The sequence below is a fragment of the Acomys minous genome, assembly GCF_964271855.1.
Source record: "Acomys minous genome assembly, chromosome: 11".
NCBI lineage: Eukaryota > Metazoa > Chordata > Mammalia > Rodentia > Muridae > Acomys > Acomys minous.
The window spans coordinates 109,826,576-109,844,148 of NC_140492.1; the positions used below are offsets into that span (position 1 = coordinate 109,826,576).

At 49.5% G+C, this 17,573-nt stretch overlaps 1 protein-coding gene and 1 long non-coding RNA gene across 3 annotated transcripts in view; one reads left to right on the forward strand and one right to left on the reverse strand.

Annotated features, from left to right (window-relative positions):
• MAP3K1 (mitogen-activated protein kinase kinase kinase 1) overlaps positions 1–15,451 on the reverse strand; it is a 70,764-nt gene extending 55,313 nt beyond the window's left edge. Inside the window, exon 1 of one of the 2 annotated variants that reach the window (XM_084802493.1) lies at positions 15,310–15,451. Coding sequence is in view for 1 of the 2 variants with exons in the window: in XM_084802492.1 (XP_084658618.1) it covers positions 14,237–14,700 (464 nt within the window). In the remaining variant the exon portion in view is untranslated. Of the gene's footprint in view, positions 1–14,236; positions 14,732–15,309 lie in introns of those variants that run through there. The other variant, XM_084802492.1, reaches the window with a different exon arrangement.
• On the forward strand, positions 15,381–16,742 carry LOC311609410. Its single transcript, XR_014783378.1, has 2 exons — positions 15,381–15,498; positions 16,492–16,742. It is a non-coding gene; the product is annotated as an uncharacterized lncRNA (long non-coding RNA).
• The last annotated feature ends 831 nt before the right edge of the window (positions 16,743–17,573 follow it).

The window sequence follows — 17,573 nt, forward strand, 5'->3', positions numbered from 1 at the left end:
GTTGTGTTCCTCATGTTATGTCTCCCACCATAAGATTATTTTTGTTATTTTGTAACTGTAATTTTGCTACTGTTATGAACTGTAATTCTGATATGCAGATGGTCTTCGGTGGCCCCCTGCGAAAGGTTCATTTGACTCCCAAAGGGGTTGCGATCCATAGAACGTTTCTAGAGGGTTCCAGGCACCCCAAGCTGGCCTTGAACATCTGATCCCTAGGCCTCCACCTCCCGAACACTGAGGTTACAGGTTAGTGCGCCCAGTTTCATGTGGAGCTGGGGAGTGAACCGGGGCCTCATGGTACACTAGGCAAACACTCTGCCAACGGGACTAGATCCTCAGCCCTAGGAAACAGCTTTCTGCTAACTCGTATCTGTTAAGATCTGTGTCATCCAGCATTTTGGGGACCCATCAACATGTCCCCAACGTGGGAACCCAGCATTATACTGAGTAACAGAATTCAGGACGCGTTTCTTAGCATGCTGCTGGACTCAAGAGATAAGCTGACTTTAGCTTATATAAGATGCAATGACTTTGTATCTTATCCACAAAACTTGGCCCAGGAAGGAGGCAGAAGAGAGAGCGACAAGCCCTTGAGTATAACCTTTTCTGATGCCAAAACTGTTTCTTGGGCCTTTGCCCCAGAGGGAAGGCTTTGTCCTCCCTGTCCTTGGCACTGCTGTCAAAGCTTTCCTGGCAAACTCTCTTGAGTTAGAGGAATGGCCCACTCTCCACTTTGCAGGCTGCAGGATGGGCCCAGTGTGCACTGTGCAGATGGCAGTCCAGCTGCCTCAGTTCCTAGAGACAGAACCTACAGCCAGCTATCACACTCTGTCCCTAATGTCCCAAACGTGCCTCAGGAATCAGGATCTGTAACAGCTGCTCTCTGTTCACACCGCTTTGTCTGGAAACCACGTGCTGGGAACATACAGTAAGGCCCCAAACACACATCTCAATATCTGATTGCAGCACCCAGGACCAGGCAACTGCTGTGATGGGGGGGACTCAGGACCAGGCAACTGCTGTGATGGGGCAGCGGGGGGTGGGGGGGAGTGGGGGTGTGGGGGGTGGGGGCGCGGACTCAGGACCAGGCAACTGCTGTGATGGGGCAGTGGGGGGTGGGGGGTGGGGGGTGTGGGAGTGGGGGGGTGGGGGGGTTGGGGTGGGGGCGCGGACTCAGGACCAGGCAACTGCTGTGATGGGGGGGACGACTCAGGACCAGGCAACTGCTGTGATGGGGGTGGGCTTTGCAGAAACACGAAAGGTCAAGCGTTCTTCACCACCATGCAACACAAAGAGCAATTACTGCTAAAGACCCAGTGCTCAGCCGCCAGTTATGGGCAGCTTCAGGGTGCTGTGAGAGGACAGGCAACGTCTGTGTGAACAGCATCAGGCTGGGGCCATCAAGAGAGGTCTATGCGACTCTAGACAACTCAGTTGGTCTTATTCCAGATCTAGACCATTTCCTGGAGTTTGGAAACAAAATTATTAGATGCTGAAGGAAAAAAAAAAAATAAAAGGAGTAGTAGTTAAAGTCGTACTTTCCGGAAACTGCCGCTTCGGTCCAAATTATGTGAAAAGAACCCCAAGATAGTATTATGAACTTTCACTATCTGAAACTCACCAGGGCTGGAAAGATGGGTCAGTGGCTAAGAGCATTGTCTGCTCTCCCAGAGGTTTTGAGTTCAATCCCCAGCAACCACATGGTGGCTCACAACCATCTATACTGGAATCTGATGCCCTCTTCTGGCCAGCAGGTGTACACGCAGATAGAGCACTCATATATAAAATAAATAAATAAATAAAATCTTAAAAAAAAAAAAAGGCGCCACCCCCTGTGTGTTTATGAAGCAGCCCTTCAATCACAGGAGTTGAGCATGAGCCGGCTCACCAGGTCACCCCTGGTGGGTGGCCCTTGGCAGCAGTGAGGTCTTCAGGAAGTGGGTTCACAGCTCCTGGCAGGCCTGCTTGCTAACTAGCTACTGCCTGCTGAACACATGCTATCTTTCTCCTCACTCTTTTCTCTGCTTTGCAACAGAACGCTCCCCTGTCAGCTGCAAGCTTCCTTAAAAGCATTTCCTCAGGTCCTTAATGTTATTTCGTACATGATAGTTTCTTTTTTCTGTGGCGTCATTTGCCCCCACCCCCTTGAGGTGTGTGTGTGTGTGTGTGTGTGTGTGTGTGTGTGTGTGTGTGGTGTTTTGAGATGGGATCTCTCACTATGGCCCTCAGGCTAGCCTGGAACATCCGTATATGGCCATGGTTAGCCTCCCATTATTCCTTTACGCTTCTCTTTATGGGTGGTATATAGTTTGAAATTTCAAGTTTATGAACTGAAAAAAAAAAACTTTCAATAAATTTAGCCACAAAAATAACTTGCAAAGTTAAATTTCAGAAAGGAACAAGAACTTAAAGGAAAACTAGGGGTCTGTAAACTTAGACCCTAAGCATCGCAGTGCCAAGAGCGGTGGACTGCAATAGTGGCCGAGCTGTGCCGGGAAGTGGGTCAGGAGGCTCAGAGGAGGAGCTACCCCTGAGCTGGGCAGGACGGTCAGAGGCCACAAGTCGCTCCTTCCTGGGTCTGGCTTTGGACTTGCACTTGAGCAGCACAGTGCAGGGTTTCAGGGCCGCAGCCTCAAAAGCTAGACCCGTCAGTTATTTTACCCCACACCACGAAATCTAAAAGCTGTGCTTTTCTATTTTTTTTTTTTTTCTGGAGTAATCTTTCAAAATAGCAAGGGCAAATGAATTTCCAACAAGATGATGGTTGTGTGCACAAACAGTCTTTGCTGGAACAAGGGCAGACGGAGGGTAACCCTGGAGGGAGCATTTCCGCCTGGTCCATGGATGCGAGGAGGAGGAGGAGGAGGAGGCGGGTATCCAAGGCTGGGTGTAGTGGCATCGAATGCAGTTAATGAGATGCTTTGAAAGGAATCATCTACTCCCACTGTGAACGCCATTTTGGAGCCGAGAAAGGTGAAGGCGGGAGGAATGGTGTTCGTTCCCAGGAGCCCGGTGGCATTAGGTAACTGACAGGCCTGGCTCCCAGCTCCCTCCGCAACTCCCCCTTTGAGCCTGCTGACCCACTTCCTGGTGGACTGTGGTTACCCGGCCAGCTACAAAGGCTTTTTTATGTTGTTCTAAGCACTGAGACCTAAGAATCAGTCAGTGGAACAAAGCCCAGGCAGAGGTCCTAGGCTAGCTCTCCAGCTGCCCAGAGCCAGGAACCTTGTCTTTGGTCTCTGAGCCCCACGTGCACCCTCTCACAACTCAGGTGTGGCTACCTGAGCTGTACGTGACATATTTCTAGCCACCGCTGACTGCTGACTTCTGGGCCTCTGTACTTTCCATCCACTCAGCCCATGAAATCTCCTGAAAACCCCTTCCGAGTATCCCATTCCCCAGAGTTGGGGACTTGGCAGCACCCCACACTTGCCAGCTTCTCCCAGCACCTTTCGGAGCCAGGCTGATGAAAGCAGCACAGCCTCAGAGAGGGAAACGCCAAGGGACAGCTGACAACAGCAGAGAGCCTTCCTCCCCGTGGTGTGTCCAGCACCTTGATGTCTAGCTCACAGCAGATACACTCAAGTTAACTGAAGGCATCGTGTCCCTTAGTCAGGGGTGGTGACAGGACTCACACAGGTCATGCACCCTGGCACACTCACTACTGGACTCTTCCGTTTCTCTAAACACACCACTGCAGGTTTCTGGAGAGGCGCTGTGGAGGCCTGGCCACTGACACAAACCTGCCACAGACGTGCTCATGCCCAGCCCAGCTCTCCCTCGCGAAGCATTTGAGCGTATTTGTCTGACCCGTGATGGCCTTGGATTAGTCTCAAGGGCAGTCTCGGCTTGGTACCAACATTTTTCCCCTGCCACTGCACGTCTGAAATTTTAACACCAGTCAGTTAGAACATTTGATTCCTTTGACAACAATGTATTCTGCAGACACCTCTCTGCGAACACTGTTGCGCTGGAAGCCATGATAAAGAGAAAGGGAAGAAGCTTTAAGACAAGTGGATACAGAGAAACGTTAAACCCAAGACCTTGGCAGTATTTGCAGCACAGCGCTGACTTCCACAAATAGACACATTTATTTTTAGTAGAATACCAATAATTCTTTATTTCAAAGAGAACACACACAGACATAGACACACACAGATACATACACACAGACACTCACACACAGACATACACACCACACAGATACACACACACACATACACAGATACATATACACACACATACAGACACACACACAATACCTCACTGAGGAGACAGAATCAGCATCTTAGACAGGAGGACTCCATACAGTGGGAAAGACACATCTTGGGCATTAAACAGTGACCATGGGAGGGCGCAGGTGGTGTGTGTGTGTGTGTGTGTGTGTGTGTGTGTGTGTGTGTGTAGTGGGGGACTGGGGTGCCAAGAGGTGAGAGGATGCAGATGCTCTGTACCCCAGAGCATTTAAACTGCATTATGGAGTTTAAGGCTTCATTTTAAGGACAGAGTGAAATCTGACAGGAAGTGGACCCCATGTTGACAGCTGAGGGGGAAGAAGGGCAAGCTAGCTCAGAGTGAGCGAGGCTAAGGGTGTGGAAGGCGGGAATAATAGCAGAGCAGGGACATGGCTGGCGGCAGCATTTACCCAGGAAGGCGCCCCAAAGGCCGGCCAGGGAGACTCTCCTGTGAGGATGGAAGGGCTGGGGACAGAGCTCAGTCCTGACAGAGGACAAGGAGTCCCTGACAGAACTACCCGGGGGTGGGGGGGCAGCTACCCAGGCCGCAGCTGCATATAGAGGACTGTCACCAAGGCCAAGGCGTTTCAGACACCAAAACACTACCACGGGGAGTCGGCAGCTAGGCCCCTGTATCTGGGCAATGGCTGGCTAAAGCTTGAAACCTGGTGACTTTGGAATTACTCCCACCCCTACCCCATGGTAAGGCATGCAAATTAAAGGGAGAAACCTTTTTTTACCCACCAAGTTGACAAAAGTGCAAGACGTGATAATATACAATTTTAGTAAGGCTAGAAAAATGGTCACTGCCGTCTATTGTAAAGTGGACGTAACACCATATTTTAGGGGCAATTTGTTATATTATTACATTTCTAAATATACATTCTCTTTGACTCAATAATTTATGCCAGCATATTCATTTTATGAAACTAAGGGCATACGTATATAAGTATATAAGTATATATTATATATAAATATATATTTTCTGCATATATGGAATGTATATATATTCACTAAAGTTTAATAAACAACTCAAAATAATATAAATATCTAAAGATAGTAAACTAATCAACAAAACATTATATGATACTATAATACAGTCCTTAAAAAAAATAGCTACATTTTTACTAAAAGTTAGCAAACTCCTGCCAAGGAGAAATGGCAACTTCCACAATGCTGTGCACAGCAAGATCCCATTTGCTAAAGAAACCTTTAACAAGTAAAAGCTTCTGTTGCTTTCAAAAGGACTGTCTTATTATTTTGTTGATGAAGTTGACTTCTTTGTGAACAGCACCCAGGCCTGGAAAGGTGAGGTGTGCCATTAGATCCTCACTGTAATATAAAGCATACTGTAAAAATGCATTTTCAAAATTCAAAATAAATATAGATCAAGACAAAAACCGAGCCAGGTGTGGTGGCACATATCCTGGCACGTGGGAAGCCGAAGCAGAGCAACTGAGTGAGTTCAAGGCAGCCAGGCTACATACAGAGTTCAAAGCCAACCTGAGCTATATGAGAAGTCCCTGTGTTCATGGCTCTCCTCCCTGAAAACAGACAAACCTTTTCCAAGAATAGGAAAAAAGGCTGGGGATCTGGCTCAGGGGGAGAGCCCTGCTTCCACGCAGGAGACTCTGGGTTCAGCTGCTGGGAGCAGAAGGAGACTATCCACACTATTTGGAACGTCTCTTTCCATCTGTCTGTCCACTTTTCTTTTCACAGCCGCTGTGCACGCTAAGCATACTTGATGGCTGATCCATTTCCCCAACCTGTCATATCTTTTAAAAAGTCTGAGGTCCAATAAAAAAAAAAGAAAAGAAAAGAAAAGAAAGAAAGAAAGTAAAAAGAGCACCAATTGAAATCCTGAAAGCCAGTAACAGATACAGCCAATTAAAATACTCTCTGTTTGGGGGAAAAGAGTGGAAACTGACGTACCACCCTGTCCTGGAACACACGCACAGTGCTTTTGCAAGTGACTATCTCATTAAGCCAGAACCTTCAGTAATTTACATCTTTTGGTCAACAGTGGGTGGGGACCTGGAGCTGAATGCCCAACCCTTGGGAATCTAGGGAAAAGGTTGAGATATACCAGGGGCAGCTTCGTGCTTATCATTATTTCAAAGAAACTGCAGGGTTTAACATGACACCAGCAAATAAAAGTTTTCCCTGCACAGAAGATCCACACAGTGGTTCTAATGAGCAGCAGCCACTTTATGTTAACGCTTTAAAAAAAAAACTTCAGCGCGGCTTCCGGACAACAGAGAGAGGCTTACCACCTTAAGCATTAAGATGCTTTCTATAAATATCTGAAGAAAATGTCCTTAATACATGCTACAAGCCCTGAGATGGCTGAACATGATGACTCTTAAGTTAAGAAGCCTTGTTGGCTGTTACAAATTGAAGTGATTTTATGTCTTGACTCCATTCGTTTTGCTGGTCAGGAAAAACTGATACCCAAAAACATGATGCCGAATGGTACATACTTAACAAACACGCCTACGCAGGTGGAGCTAGCTGTCCCAACACACATACTCGAAGGTCTTCTTTTCTCCTGCCTCCCTGCACGCCCTTGGGTCGGCCTGCCAATACCTCTGCCGGAAAGGAACGTGCCTGCCTCTTGCAATGCCTACACTGCGCTCCTTTAACTACCGTGAGGGAGGAACACCAAATGACCAAGACTGCAAATCCCTAAATAAGTGTCAGTCCTGTACAAATGCCTGAAGACTCTTGTAAAATCAAAGGACTTCACAAATCCACCCTTCCCCGGCCCGCCCTCTTTGGCTGCCGGAGGCCTTCTCTCTTAAGTACTAAACTGTGTTCTAGGTAAGGGATCTGCTGGGTTTGGTTACCACCTGTCTGGCTCCTGTTACACAGGCCCGCGGAGCCTGAAATCTCACCCAGTGCTTGCCTAGCACATCTTAACTCTAATGTAAACATGGACTTCTACTCATGCCAGAGCAACTTAACCAAGATTACAAATCTTAGAAGCCAGTTCTTAAGGACCATCCTCCCGAGAACTTAGGCCAACACCCTATCAGGGGTACATATTCCTGTGCCTGCATCCTCAACTCCCCAGTTAATACAGAAGACTCAGGCACGGAGGAAACTCCTCCCCGAAGGCCAGCAGGTAGTACAGCCGCGTGCTCTAGACCACACTGGGCTGACCTACTTCTGGAGGCACCAGGCTGCTTACCCGTCCAGAAACTTCCCAGCCAGCCTATCAAGAGCCTGTAAGCTGAGTCTATCCTTTCACTGTTTGAGCTCCTCTCAGCTAGGTCGTAAACTACATCCGACCAGAGGGAAGGCACAGCATCCACTTGTTTGAACACGCCACGGCGCTGTCTCTCATTTTCTATCTTATTGTACAGCTGCCGGGCTGTTTGGCATGCGCCCACCGTCTCTCTGGGTGCTGTGTTCCTATCAAGCCATGGCTCTGCCCACTGAAGGCATGCAGTCTCCTGGGGCGAGCAGTCAGTCAACAAAGGAGTTAAATTTAAAATCTTGACTATGTCAACAGGGACATAGCACCACAAAGCCAGGCTGGGCAAAGTGGGAAAGCCTCCCACAGGAAGGGACAATGGGCTAAGATTTCAACTATGAAGCCACCTTAGGTATCGAGGGAGAGTGAAGGCAGAGGGAATGAGAAAAATCACAGACCCCCAGCAGGAGGTCTGTGAAGGAAGCCAGTAGAAGGGCTGGGGTGAGCCAGGATGGACCTGAGATACCTCTGTGTGGTGGTGCGAACCCCGCCACACAGGGACAGCTGACGGAATGCTTGGTCTTTATTTCAGTGAAAAACTTCAGAAAGTTTTTGGATTTAGTAGAATTCTTTTTGTTTTTCTGGAGGGAGGAAGCTAAGCTTAGGTTTACATTTAAATGGCCACCCCGGCATATAATGCAGGAAAAACACTCCGGAAGGGCAAGAGTGGGATACAGGATACACAAGGGGCTGGTCTGCAGGTCTATGAGAGAAAGTGGGGCTGGGCGTGGTGGCACACCTGTGAGTTCGAGGCCAGCCTGGCCTACAAAGTAAGTCCAGGGCAGCCAGGGTTACACAGGGAAACCCTGTCTTGGAAAAGAGAGGGGACACACACACACACACACACACACGGACGGACGGACGGACGGACGGACGGACGGACAGACAGACAGACAGACAATGAATGAGAATATGATAATATGGATGTCAGGAGAGGGGGCGGGTGCCAAGGAGGATTCCTAGGTCCTATTTCTGCACTTAGTGAGCAGGAGCGGGTTAGCACAGGTTTAGGTAAGGAAGAATTGGTTCTGATGCAGCCTGCAGTCCAGGGATGCCATGACTAACTAGGAAAGCAAACTCCGGGGTGACTCTGAACGGGCAATGTAAGGAGGCAGAGCAGGGAAGGCTGAGGACCCACCACCCTGAGGACTTAACCTAATGTCCCAAAGGACGAAGACCATCTCCAAGGATGAACTGCTGACGTCGCGGACAAAGGTGTGTGCCCTCTACTCGAGTCAGCAGACACTCTGGATACCAGAGTTGACTTTCTCAATGCCTGACAGCTTGTACATGGCTCCAGCTATTTTACAATTGCAATTAAGCTACTGAGCTATGCTAATTAGTATAGCTTTAAAGTCCTATGTCAAGATTTTCAACGACTGCTTACTAAATAACAACAGGCTGCTGCTCAATGCCAAGCGATGCACAGAACATAAAACTTCGTGCTGGGAATCACAGCGCCTGATCTGATACTTAGTATTCAGGATGCTGTCAGCCCCGTTTGATAGGTGACTTGATAACATATCAGTCAACAATGACTTGAGCCATGCAGAAAGCAAAGCTCTCATCTATAGAGTCTAGTGTCTACCTGCTCCTGTATCGTGCCATGCGGATCCAGAGGCTTCAAGAGGTCCAACCAATGGCCACAGTAAGAGTTCCCTGCTGACAGCCATGCACTTGAAATGCACACCTGGTTAAGGCTGAAACACCCTGCCTAGCATCCTGTAACAGCTCAGTCTATAATAGCAAAGCATCAAGCCAAACACTGGAACGCTGACAGTACAGAGCACCCCTCTGTACCAAACATACCCGAATGAACTGGGGTGCCCCACAGAGCAGAGACAAGGCTATCACCTTCATCTTACGCCCTGGAGCACATCTTGCATCTCCCTGCGTTGTTTTCCTAACTAGCAGGAGCTGCTTTTACCAATAATAAGGACTGGGTTTTTAAAACCAGTGTTGGCAGATATTGAATTTCCTGCTCCCATACCCTCATTTTAATTTTCTCTTCGAGCAGGAAAAAAAAAAATCATGCCTGAACTTGCAGCTTCGTCTACATCCCTCTTAATAAGGACAGGCAGAAAGAGTGTGAGACAAATCTGCATCTATTTACTAAGAGCCTGCGCGAGACCCACACCCAGCCTGCCCGGTTCTGAGAGAAGAGCAAGAAGGCGGAAGAAAGGAGCAAAATCCAAGCAAGCCACAAGCAGGTGAGGGCAAGCCCACCTTTCCTAGCTACTGACTTAGGAGGCAGTCAGCAACTGGCCACAGGGAGCTAGGAAGGTGTGGCTGTACGCCCCCCATAGCTCAGAGCACTGACTTTAGTTGTGTGGGTCACGAAACATGTTCGCTCTACCATCCACCAACTGAAACCGTGGCTCCGCACCAGTGACCTTTTTAATCAACCGGACCACTGTCTTGCAAAGTTCATCTACACTGAACGAATGAAAAATCTAAGACAGCGAGAACACTACTCCAGCCTCTTTGTCTCGTTTTCGCTTACGATTTAATGCCGCACAAATTGAGGAGACTTTCAACATTAATAATTTATCCTCTTGGCCCAAGGCATGGAGGGTGGGGGCTGCAGGAGGGTGCAAATAGTACTTTCTTGTAAAATACCTGTGCCCACACAAGGCTGGGCTACAGAAATGTGTCATATCTGTACAAGCGGGGTAGAGTCCAAGGCAGGTCCTCTCATGACTCCTACAGAGGAACTTCCTTTTTAAAGCTCATAAATTAATTTAATAATTAACTCGAAAACAAAAATAGAAACAGGGAAAAAAACTAATGAGAGGAACTGGGCGATAGAGGGGGCGGACTCGGGTTGAATCCTATCTCCCGTCTGCTAGCTGAGTGATCATGGGTTTTTTTTTTATATCTCCAATTAATTCTTACCTCCCCACCCAGGAACTATCATGCCTGAGAGGGCTGCAGCGGCAACAAGACAAGGTTGGGCTACAGAGCCTGTCTGCCACAGAGAAGGCGCGAAAGGTGAGTATATTAAAGGCATACGCACCTATCTACAAACCCAACAAGTGTGTTTGAAGGCACAGGTTAAAATCCTTGTGTTTAGCCAACTGAAGACTACGAGACTAACTTCCTGCTTCCTGTGAGTCATTCACTTTAATTCTGGTCCTGATTTCTTTCATGATTAGGAATGTTCTCAAGTTATTTCCTAAAGACAGCATTGTTATTCTTGATATTGCTTATTTCAGCAACCAAACCCAAGGCCTTGCTTGCTCATGGCAGCGCAAGCATCCTTCTACCTCTGAGCCAGACGGGTTCCTTCTACGGTCTTAAACAACTCTAACCTTTAACGAAAGATTTTTTACAAAGAGGCCAGGACCAAGGCAGACAACCAAGTGTTAAGGAAATGACACACGTGATTCCAACAAAGTACCCTCCCATGAAAAGTGCACAGACACAGGGCCAGAAGTGTCCTCCACGGACCAAGATTTTCCCATGCCATGTTTCCCACTTCCTTCAACAGAGATTATCCCTGGGCCCACGGAAGCACAGGAAGCACCGGATGCAAGGATGCCCCTCTCTTTTCTCAGGATAACCCATTCCCCTGACGACTTGTACCTCATCGCTTCTTCCTTTGGAATTGGCCAACAGGGTCAAGGGCAGGACAGGGTAGCAGGCGCCTCGGCAAACTGCAGCTGGTTTGTTTTTTTGTTTTTTTTGCCCTTGTCAAAAGTGATGGGAGACCCCCCCCCCCCCTTTCTCTGTACATGTTCAAATCTTCAGGTCCCACAGGTCAGGGACCATTTCCAAAGCATGCAACACATCATGCATCAAGGGCTACAGAAGTTAAGTCTCAATCAGCGGCACTCCTTCCCGTTTGGTCCTATGTAACAAAATGGAGCCATTATAGTGTATTGGAAATCATATATTAAGGAATGTTGGTTAACCAGTCACTCTTGCCAAGATCAGATAGGAAGAGAAAACAAAACCTGGCAACCACTCTAGCTCTGATATTTCTCTTCCAGAATCTATTTTAATAAGGTTAATCTTTTAAGAATACAGTAATTTCCTTACCTGGTTTAAAAAGAAAAAACAAAACAAAACAAACAAACCTGGAGAGAATTCCTAAGTACAAAACCTTAGGAATTCAGGCAGGGCTAACCATCTACTCGAAGTTGGAAAGCACTTATTTTTAGGCTTATTATTAATGTTTTTATACTCTCCTCTAGCAAAGGGTCAGTCAGTTATATTTTTAGCCTAATAGCCTCTAGAAGGAAGCGAAACTGAGGCCTACGAGGGAGCAAATGCAGCTTATGAAATACCTTTAGTTTTAAACAAGGCCCGCGTTAACAGGCCCAGCCTATCTTGTACTTTCACGGAGCAGCAAATTGATAGTTTGGTTGAAGCTACAAAAATAGGATGGAGTAATTATATCTGCCAGACTCACAATAGCCTGTTCAATGGAGAGTAACACTGTAATTTTTCTTCAAAGACAGTAAATAGGAAGGAAAAGCCCCTATTCTGTAGCCTAAGGAAAGATCCCAAACCCTTGGGCGCCACTTACAGGCACAAACTTTCACCAACTCCACTTATTTCTCTGAAGGAGAGACTGTATATCCCCACAGACAGATAATATTTGACTTTAATGAAATTTCCCATAACCCATCTCCTATAAATGCCTATTTAGTAAACTTTCAATTTCTACCCTCAAAGTTTACAAACTGTATTATTAAAAAAAAAAAACCCACAAAATGATACAATAGGTCCTTGAGCACACAGAAAGGATCTTTGGCTCTCTACAACCACTAAAAACCAACCTGCGAAGCAACAGTATTAAATTTTCCTCTTCAAATTATGAATTAAGAACTACTTGGAAAAAGATGAACGCATTGTTCAATTGCAATTTTATATGACTGCTTTATAATTATTTCCTCAAGACTTTAAATGATAAAATCATAAAACATCCTAACGGGAAACACAAAACACATGACAATAATTCCCTATACCTCTTCTTCATGATATGAGCTTTATAGCAGCAGACTTGAAATGAATTTCAAACCAGTGCTACAATACTGGAGGGGGGTATCACTATTCTTTCAGAAGGGTTGAGAATCAATATTTTACTGCAAATGAGGCTTTCACAGTTTTTATTTTTAAAGGCTGCCTGTGCAATTATAAGCCACTCCTGGGGCGGAAGGGGGGGCAGGCCAAGCTCGTATAATTCAGTTACTCATACTCAATTCTACCCACCTTTACCTTGGTTCTCTGATTTCATGTCTAGAGGCCACACTGACATTTTATTTATCACCTTTGCAATTGTTGCCCCTATGCTATACTCATAAGCCATTATATTAAGTATAATGCTGAAGTGTGGCAAACTGTATTATCACGTAGGAAAAAAAAGTAGGTCTTACAGAACTAGATAAAATGAATTCCTCAAAGTTGGAGTCAGTGTTTTTCCTTTCGTCGGCAGCTGATCTGTAGTAAAAGCTGCCATCTAAGAATTATTATGGTGAGGTTTTAAGCTAATCTGCACAGAAACAGGAAACCCCAGAGGAAGATACGTGTGCAAGTGCAGCACTGAAAACTCGAGCAGAGCCACGACCTCCCTTCTCACACTGCCAGAGCACAGGGCTCAGGATACTTTTTACTGCTGGGAGTGGGGGTGGGGGAGGGCAAACGACCTCTAAGTAATAAACGGACCGTGATTTTAAACAATCCAGTGCACAAAAAAGGGTCAAATTACTTTAGATAACTAACCGAAACCAAGCATTCCTACTGTCAGATTCGACACACAATAAAACATTCTCCACCCACAGCAAACGTCAAGAAATTCTACCCGGCCACCGGGCGACTATCAGGAAAGCATATCCAGCAACTTGACACATCCACCCATATTTTATGCTTTTGCATATTTTAATCAGAACCTTTTTTAAAAAAAAAGTATCATATACTTAAAAGAATTTCCTTTAACACAATAATCTCCAGTAGCTAAAAAAGGGCGAGGCCAAAAGAGCCGTTGGTGTAAACTATCTTACGCACATCCTACTTCTAGTGCACCGGAAGACCCCAGCGAGCAAAGCCTGCAGCCCCGCACCGTCCCTGTCCCCGCCACGCACAGTCCCCACTGCTTTGAAACTGAATGGCTGACACATCCGGTCCTGGACCCAACAGCATTCCGCCAAATGCGAACTTCAAAGGCGGATTCAAACTCCCAGCACCAGGCGCTCTCGCCTCAAGAGGTGCAGTAGGAATATCCCAGAGACAACGCAGTGCGGGGAGCCCAAAGTCCCCGCAGTCCCGGCCGCCCCGCCAGCCCGCAGCGTCCGCCTGAGTTGCTTTGACAGGCGCCCCCCCCCCCCCCGCAGTCCGCGGAATCCCCCGGCCGCCGCCCGGGGCGCGCCGCCTGAGCCCTGCCCGGTACCTGCCCGCGGGCGCGCGGCCCCGTGGGACCGAGTAGCTCTTCCCTGTCACAGCGCGCAGACCCACCACCGTCAACCTTCGCTCTCCGTGCCCCCCCCTCATTCGCTGCGCGCCGTGGGGCTCTCAAGACCCGGCCCCGGGAGCCCCGCACCTTCGCGGCTTGCACGCCTGTCACATGTCCGCAAACAATAACAAACTCTCCTGCACGTTCCCGTCCCGTCCCCACGCCGTGCCCGTGGGGGCGCCCAACCTTCAGGGCTCCGGGGACGCGGGAGCACCCACGATCGGAACCCCGGGAGCCGCGCGCCGTGCTCGCTTCATTCATTGCCCGCCCGGCCCGGCCCCAGCCGCTCACCCGGAGGGGGCCGCTGCAGCCGGCGACTCGGCCCCCGCGGGGCTCCGGGTGCCGCTGTCCCGCGCGGCCGCCAGCTCCGCGGAGTGGGAGCCGCAGCGACTCGCCGCTCCCGGGGGTGGCGGTCCCGCCGCGGGCTGGAAGCCGCTCGCTCCTGCCGCCGCCGCGTCGGCGGGCTCCGGCGACGGGGAAGTAGATGGGCAGGGCGGCGAGGCGGCGAGGAAGAGCGGCGGCTCCGGCAGCTGGTCCAGCTCCACGCTCCGCACTTTGCGCAGCTGCCGCCGCCGCCAGTCCGCGCGCTCCCGGCCCGCGCTGCCTGACTCCCGCAGCAGCCCCGCGCCCGCCGCGGGCGCGCCGCTTCCCTGGAGAGCTCCGCCGCCGCCGCCCGCCTCGGGGCTCGCCGCCCCGGCGCCCGGGAATCCCGACGACGAGGCGCGATCGCTCGCCGCCGCCGCCGCCGCCGCCATTTTCTCTCGCGGGCTACATTCGCTCGTGCCTGCGGGGGAGGGAGGGGGCGGGGAGAGCGCGGGGGGCGGGCGGAGCGGCCGGCGCGCGCGCTCTGCGCCGAGTGCGCGGGAGCGAGCGAGGCCGAGCCGCCCGGCCCGGGAGCGCGGAGCGGCGGGCGCGCGGCGCAGGTGGGAGGGCAGGGGCTGCGCGGGGGGTGCCGCACGGGGCGCTGTGGGCTGGCACCCCCGGGGCGGCCAGGTAGTGCGGCGTGGGGCCGCGGCTCGGCGGGAGCTCGCTCACCCTGGAGCGAGCAGTAAGTGGGGCTGGAGTCCGTGGTGCAGGAAGGGGGCGCAAGCCGGAGGACTCCCACAGCCTGTCACTTCACGCACTCAGTAGCGGGAGCTGGGGTGGGGGGGTCCGCCCCCCTGCCCCCGCGCACACCGCGTCCCTCCGGTGAACGCCAGCCTTCCGTCGCGACGCGAAGTCTTCTCTTAGGAAAGCAGACCTCTTGTCCCGCCCTCGTGCCACAAATAACACTACTTAAGATTTCCTGTACCTTGTGCACATCTGAAGCCGCTGGTTTGGGACACCCTTCCCCCTCCCACCGGCTACGAGGAGAGGGGACCAACCCGGGTTTCGGCCAGAGTTTACTCCAAGGTCTTGGAAAGGCAGGCTCCGGCCGAAAGTGGGAGAGCACGACTGGGGAAGGAGCCAGCGCCGTGCCAGGAAGCGCTGGATCCTGCCGCCTTCCACCAGGTCTCTCCCCACCCCCTGCAGATGCTCCCAGCTGCACGTCCGTCTTCCTGGCAGTCAGTCAGGTGACAGGCCGGGTTCCCGGGTTCCCGGGTCCCGGGTCCCCCACCCCCGCCGCTCCCAGGTTCTCCTATATGGCGTCCCCTCGCTTTTCCCCTGCCTGAGTGTCTTTCCAGAGAGGATGCTGGGGATAGAAAAGCAGTTTGGTACATATTAGTGATTTCCACCCCCCGCATCCTCCCCCCGACCCATTTTCAACAGGATAGAGAAGCCCTGTACCCTGTAGCTCACTCGCCTCCACTCCTACTTTTCCTCTAGCTACTTTGTCTCGAATAGCCAATCTCTCCGAACCAGGATCTCCAGATTTATTTTGTGAAACATTAAGACATGAGGCGTGGGGGGAGGGGCAAGAAGGGTTTCCTCTAGCAGAGAAGGAGAGCGTTCCTGCATGTAGACAAAAGCCTGCACTATCTACAAAATAATTCATGTTATTAACGTCTCCAAAATAGATCAAATGAAGACCTCCCCTCAGGTGCATAATGTCAGCCGGAGAGCAAGGTGATACAAAGGGGATTTTTAAATAACCCTGACTTCGGCTTAAGCTCAGTGTTTTGCACAGTGCCCTAACATCTGGTATACTATAGCTTTCGATGGCTACATTAAAAGGTACACGTTTTGAACGTTTAGATTAGTCTGTTCAAGATCCAGGTCTACATTTAGGCTATAATTATATGCTCCTTTAATGGTAGACAAGCATAACATCCAAACCAAATAGTAGTTATTTCCCAGGTCTTCCTAGATTGCCACACCCACCAAATCCTAAATTGAAAAGGAATAGCTTTCCTAGTTTCTGCTGAGATTAAAAAAATAATAATAATAAATTTTAAATTGGCACGCTCATAGTGCGGTACCTGTGAGTGAGAGGAGGCAGGGCAGGCTCTTAGCCTTAGTTTCGATCTTTGGGCCAGTTTTGGAAGTTTGGCCTGAATATGGCAAAGTTAAAAAAAAAAAAAGTGGGATTTCAGCAAAAGGTGACGTTTGCCTCTTTGTCTGTACAGGTGGTTGAACGGTTCCAAAACGGGAGCATCAGGTGAAGCACCATTGACTTCCCACAGGTCTCTGGTCTACATTACCACATTAAGTCTGTGGAGAACTTTAAATGCTGCCTCTCTCTGCCTTTTCTGCTGGTTTGAATCCCATTTCCTGTCCTCTTTTATGGACGTATTCTGCTGTCACTGTGCCCCCCTACACATAGAAACACGGTTTTCTTTCCGAGATAAATAATAAAAGGACTAGATTGACTAAGGAAGTGTGCTCTCTATATGTTAAGTCCTCTCTGCAAGCAGTTAACTGGGTAGGTTCCTACCCAACTTAGTGAGTCTCAAGGAGGATTAAGTGGGCCCCTCACTCCCCCATCTCCACCTTGGTCTTTGGGCTGCAGAAACATTTGTCCAATAGCAGGGCCTTAATTTGCCTTCATTTGATAACATTTTTCCCCTTAGCTATGACTTCCATTCTCACTTGGACTTGAACTTAGTGACTTCCGGAACACTGTGGCAGTTTCGGTAACTTTTACCAAAGAGCTTTTCAGGTCACGGCTCCCACAGAGCGTTGCCTGGAATGGCCTAAGTCACAGTTGACTGCTACATCAAGTTCACTTGGAGGATAAACAGCAGGCGTTTCCTCATTGGGCATAAATATAACGATGTGAAAAAGGAAAGGTGTGTGGACTGGCGGGGTATTTCAGCTCGTATGCCGTTCTGCTCGTATTTACTCAGCGCCTCTGTTGCACACACAGGGTGTTTTCTTCCTCTCAGGGGGCATCACTGATTGTTTTAACAATAAAATGTTTTAACCTACCAGTAATTTTATTAGCGGTTTATTTGTCAGGCTGGCTGACATACTTTCAGATCCGTGGATATGTAAACGTGTAAACGTGTGTAGATCCATGTGTAAGGATGAGTGACTGGAGAGACTGGAGAGCCAGCTCTGGATAAATAGGGGTGCCTGCTGCTTTTTCCAGAACACCTGGACTTGGTTTCCAGCACCCAGTTTACAACCACTTGTAGCTCCTGCTCCAGGAGATCTGATATTCTCCCTGGCTCTCTTGGGCACCTGCACACACAGCATATACACGTGC